Here is a 5,925-nt window from a genome sequence, read left to right on the forward strand (position 1 = left end):
CATAGGCATATTTGAGAGTACAACAGAGTCTTTTTTTATTCATTTATTAAAATACAAAGCAGTTGGGTTTTTCCATAAAGGTACTGATTACAGATTTTGTTTATTCTTTTTAAACCCAAATTTTAAAATTCCTTTATCTCAAGAGTTACTAGTTACTGGGTTTTTTTTTCCTATGCATAAAATTCTTTTTTTTTTAAATTTTTTATTTTTTTTTATTTCAGCATATTACGGGGGTACAAACGTTTAGGTTACACATATTACCTTTGCCCCACCTGAGTCAGAGCTACAATAGACTCTTGATAAACACACGACTGAGTTGGAAGTATGCAGGTGTAATGGAAGGTACTTCAAGACAGGAAAAGTCCAATGGGCCATGAGAATCAATCAGTATGTTTTAGAGCATAAATGAAGAAAGGTTAATCCAGACAGCAAGTTAAGTGGTGGCCAGTTTAGACTTCCCCCTGTCATCTATGGTTCATTTACATTGGCCAATGTTTGTTGAACGAACAAAGAATTTTGAATTTTTGTATTTCGTATACTATATCAAGTAATTTACTTTTTTGTGGCCTGCATGTGAAAATTACTACCATTTCTGACTTAAAAATCTCTCTGTTTTAGCTTACAATTACAAGCATGATAGGTAATAAAATTACTTTCAATTGCTAAATACATATTGTTGCTTTTTAAAAACTTTTCTTACCTGGCATCTTTCTGTTGAAAAGTCAATTGGTTGTCTAATCTCAATGTCAGTACCTGTTTCTGGTGAAGTGCGTCATTAAGTTTCTCCTCCAATTCTTCAATCTTAATAAAGAGAAACAGGTAAGTTATATGTTCAATTTTCAAATTTATGATAAAGAAAAACCTTCAGTTTGAAAAATAAAAATATAAAAAAAGGAACTTAAAAGAAACAGTGAAAAATGGATAGAGTTTTTCTTTGCAATGGTTGTGTCCATGAACTATAAGACTTCTCATACTCCAGTTTGAAACTGCTGCCTCATAAACTGTTTTTTGCCAGGCTGTCATTAAGACTGTTTTTTCCCACTTAACCACTCTCACTGAGAAGCTTATTGACAACTGAGATTTCACATTAGGGCCTCACTCAGGTAATTACTACCAGGCCAGACCCTGAATTCATACTCCAGAGCCACATATCTGACCACTACACATATTCAATTGACCACCACAGACTTCACATGGGTGAAGCTACAAACATCCAAAACACAAAACAATTAACCTCACCTAATCCTGTATTCCCTGTATCTCCCTAACTTCCAAAGAAAAAAAAATCTGAGTTGTGTTTGATATGCTTAGTTCTCCCTCACTGCTTATTCTGATCAGACACCAATTATTTGTTGACTTCACTTTATGAACAGTTGTCAAAACAGTATCATCCTTTTTCATACCCACTGAAAATTCTTCAGTTAGACCTCTATCATCTCCTGCCTGGACTATTACAGTAGTTTCCTCACTGGTTTCCCTGCCTCAGTTTTGACAGCCTCCAAATCTATCTTTCTTTATCTTACCTTTAAAAAAAACTACCAAAAATTTATTTCCCCAGATTTAAATCCTTCAGAGGATCCTCACTGTCTTCTGCATAAATCGTAAACTTTGTGGCATAATACCGTAGTCCTTGATCTGGCCCTTGTCAATTATTTCTTTTGTCACTATCTTAAAAGGAAACTGTTCCAGTCAAAATAAATCCTTGCCATTCCCCAAATATGCTGTCCTTTCTCTTAAACTTTCACATGCTTGGATTTTGCTCTTAGTCTATTTAAAAAATTCTTTACTCCCTCCCTTTTCAACTCAGGCAATTTTTGTTCATCCTTTAAAATAGATGAATTTAACAGCCAATCTGTAATATATTCAAGTGAATTCCTCCAGCATTATAAAATTCCCCCTCTCTACTGGATCATTCCTATCATTAAACAAACAAGACTCCCTTTATCACATCACTCTCTTTGCTACAGTACCACCTCTCTGCTCATTTTCAGAGCAACTTCAATAAGTTTTTCTCCCATACTATTTCAGTGAAACTATTCTTGTCAAAGTCCACAGTGGCCTGTCCAATGGTTATTTCTGCATATTTATCTTACTTGACAGCATGATCTGATAGAGCTGACCACTTCATTCTTTTTTGGCTTCCATGATACTCCTCTCTGGTTTCCCTAACTCACTGCACACTATTAAGCTCCCTAGGCTCCTTTGCTGAATTCTCTTCCTTTACTCCATTTCTAAATGTTAGCTTGCCCCTTGATGTTGGTTTACTGCCCTCTGCTCCCCCCAGGCAATATCATACAATCCCATGGCTTTAGGTACCACCTATATGCTGATATTTCATCTATCTATCTATCTATCTGGAGAGAGAGTGTGTGTGAGAGAGAGAGATGGACTACACCCCTAAATCCTAACTGACAATTACATTTAGAAGTCTAACAGGAATCCAAAATTTAACATGTTCAAAACAGAACCTACGTTTTACCTCCCAAATCAGTTTTCTCCCAGTCTTCCATTTCTTAATAAATGGTGGCCCCAATTAATGAAGCCAAAAATTTAAGAATCTTACATTAGGTAGTAGCCTAATAACTGTCTTCTGCTCCTCCCTTATCTTCCCTTAGTCTGTTAGTTTGGTGCCATTTTGAATACAAAAATCAGGATAATGTAACTCCAACTGCCTAAAATCTGCCAGTGCCTTTTCTGACTACATGACCTAAAGCAAGGCTTAATAAACAATGGTCATGGGCCAAATTCAGCCATGTCCTTTTGCTGAACAGCCCAAGAGCTAAGAATGGGTTTTACATTTGGAAAGAAAGAAAGAAAGAAAAAAAACCCAAACAAGAAGAATATACAACAGACCATATGTGGCCCACAACACATAAAATATTTTCTGCCTTGCCCTTTACAGAAAGTTTGCTAACTCCTTATCTAAAGTATAAAAATTCCTATTACTAAGTGACTCTGTCACATGACCTTGAGTATAACTTGTTTAATTGTTTTTTGATCAAGTCCCTCACTTGGAAGTGATCCCCATAAAAAAGAGACTCTGTCATATTCACTGGTGTATCCCCAGCAATATGTCTCAATCAATATCTTTAATCAATAAAAAATATAAAATAACCACATTTGTCATAATTATTATTTTGCAAATCAAGAATACTGTTAAAGGCTGAGTATCCCAAATCTGAAAATCCGAAATCCAAAATGCTCCAAATCTGAAACTTTTCAGGGGTCAACATGACACTCAAAGGAAATGCGCTTTGGATTGTTCTGGATTTCAGATTTTAGTATTGGGGATGCTTAACCGGTATAATGTGAATATTACAAAATCTGAAAAAAATCCAAAATCCAAAACACTTCTGGTCCCAAACATTTTAGATCAGTGATACTCAACCTGTACCAAAAGGAAAGAAAGAAAACTCTTTTTTAAGAGTTTCAACTTTTATAAATTTAACTAACTTCCAAATTAAGACCCTCACCTCAGTAACAAGCTGGGAAGATGTACTCTTCATTTCCCAGGTAATAAGGAACCCAAACACCTCCAATGAGAGACAAAGAGTTTTGCGCATTTAAAAATTGAAAGGCAGCCAGGTGCAGTGGCTCACTGTCTGTATTCCTAGCACTTTGGAAGGCTAAGGTGGGAGGATCCAGGAGGTCGAGACCAGGCTGAGCAAGAGCAAGACCCCTGTCTCTACTAAAAGTAGAAAAATTAGCCGGGTGTCATGGCACATGCCTGTAGTCCCAGCTACTCAGGAGGCTTAGGCAGGAGGATCACTTGAGCCCAGGAGTTTGAGGTTGCTGTGAGCTAGGCTGATGCCACTGCACTCTAGCCTAGGCAACAGAGCAAGACTGTCTCAAAAAAAAAAAAAAAAAAAAATGCAAGGCAAGAAGAATGAAGCAGAAAGGAATAAAGAAGTCAAGTAAGGAAGGGGATTTAGGCAGTAATGGATGGGAATAAAAGCGTAAAGCTAACAATTCCCTAGCATCAAGAAGTTTGGCCTGAGTAGCTGGACTTGGCAACCAACTGATTAGGAAGTAGGAATCAATGCTTTGTAAATTTTCTTGGACCTGTTTCCGCTTTTAGACATGAAGAAATCAAATCAACACGGTCAAGACATTCATAGCAACAAACTACAACAAAGTCATGTGTCCATAAACATTTCTATTGCTGCCATACTGAAGCAATTAGATTAGATTCATGTATTTTCTAGCTTAAAAAAGATCTTGGTGGGTAGAAGAAAAAACTGTTATTTGCCCCCAACATCAAATCTTCCTTTCTTTCTGACATACCCCTGGTTTTTATTAGTAACAATATGTCCAGTTAAAAACTTATATTTCCCAGCTTCCCATCCCTTGCAGGTGGGGGTGGTCATGCTACGTAGTTCTAGTTAATTGAGGTCACTAGCTTGAGCTTCTGGAAAAGCTCTTTAAAGGGGACTGACCCATGTGTCACATGCCCCCTTTTCCCATTACCTTCTCCTTATTACTATAACATGCACACAATGATTAGAGGCAGATCAGCCACCTTAAGATTTTAGGTGAAAAGTACATGCTAAAAATAGCTGAGCAGAAGATTATTATAAAAGGAACCTGGGTTCCTAATGAGATCAAAGAATAATAAATCAGGTCTAAATTACCTATTTTCAGATTTTTGCTATACCAGAGAAACAAAATCCTTATCTTGCTTAAGCCATAGTTTCCATGTCTGTTACCAGTAGCCACCATTATCCAAATCTCTGGTACTAACTGCTGAACTTAATTCCTGAAACCGTGGACAGCTGGTTCCATCAGTTTCCACAGCAGCTATACTATAATGCCCACAACAGCTGACTATTCAGGACTACTCGAATGCTTCCAATGACAGGAAGCTCAGTAACTTAAAACCAGGCTATTTAAATGTTAATAGCAATAAGAGGTTTACATTTAGCAGAAATCTACCTTTCCCGTGACTCCCAATCGTTACCATGGAGCCCTAGTTTAGTGAGGAAAATTTATTTTTTGTGATGCTAGAGTATGATATTTTCATTTTTGTAGCCCCGATGCTCAATGCATCAGTAAACTTTGGCGAATGAATGACTAACTAAAATACCATTCTTTAATCAACTCCAGACTCATAATTTCTCACATTTTAACATCTCTGGGATGCATTTTATAACCTACAGCACATAACCATTTCACGGGCAGTTTTTAACCTTAGCAATACATGTAATGGTCCACCTTACAATCAAGGTGCCTTAGATTCAATAAATTATGAAAGACTAATTCTTCTATGATATTTCTTCATATATTTGACAGCGAACATCTTATTCCCAAGGGGTCTTCAAGTAGAACACCCTTAGTGCTCATACGATAGACAAAAAACTCTGAATATAGAGCAGGGAAGCTATTCTAGAAAGAATCTGGCAGTACATTTAGTTAAATTAAGTATATATATGTATGTCAAAGCAATGTTCACAGAAGTCCAGAAGAGAAATGTCTAAAGAAGACCAATGGTGTGTGTAGCGGCAAAGGGCTGGAGGCAAACTGAGTGCTCATCACTGTGGGAGTGGATGGATAGATTGGTAGATATATAGAGAATTATGTAAGAGTTGGAAGCAAAAGAGTAAATGTATACATAGCAACAAGATAATTTTTAAAATAGTGCTGAGTAGAAAAAGAGATGAGAACTAAAACAAAACATATATTTTACATTTCTGTAAAGTAAAAATGAAAAATTTCCATTCTCAAGAATACATGCAAACAAAAAGATAAACATTAAAATGGTTGCATAGAGAAAGGCAGGAACAGAAATGAGCTATGGGAATGAAAAGAATACATTAGAAAAACATTAACCCTTCAGGGATCAATGATAATTATGTGTCATAAACTCAGGAATATCACTAATTCAATCTTCTACAATTTCAGTCCAATAAGAAAACCACAACAAAAACA

At 36.4% G+C, this 5,925-nt stretch overlaps 1 protein-coding gene across 1 annotated transcript in view; it reads right to left on the minus strand.

The window, feature by feature from the left end:
• The window catches only part of PIBF1 (progesterone immunomodulatory binding factor 1), a gene marked incomplete at its 3' end in the record, with an annotated part of 215,782 nt that overhangs the window by 206,600 nt on the left and 3,257 nt on the right, over positions 1-5,925 (minus strand). Inside the window, exon 2 of the mRNA XM_012642153.1 lies at positions 701-801. Within this exon, the coding sequence (XP_012497607.1) occupies positions 701-801 (101 nt within the window). The remainder of the gene's footprint in view (positions 1-700; positions 802-5,925) is intronic.

Source organism: Propithecus coquereli, unplaced genomic scaffold, assembly GCF_000956105.1.
Source record: "Propithecus coquereli isolate 6110/MARCELLA unplaced genomic scaffold, Pcoq_1.0 Scaffold176, whole genome shotgun sequence".
In the NCBI taxonomy this organism is placed as follows: Eukaryota; Metazoa; Chordata; class Mammalia; order Primates; family Indriidae; genus Propithecus; species Propithecus coquereli.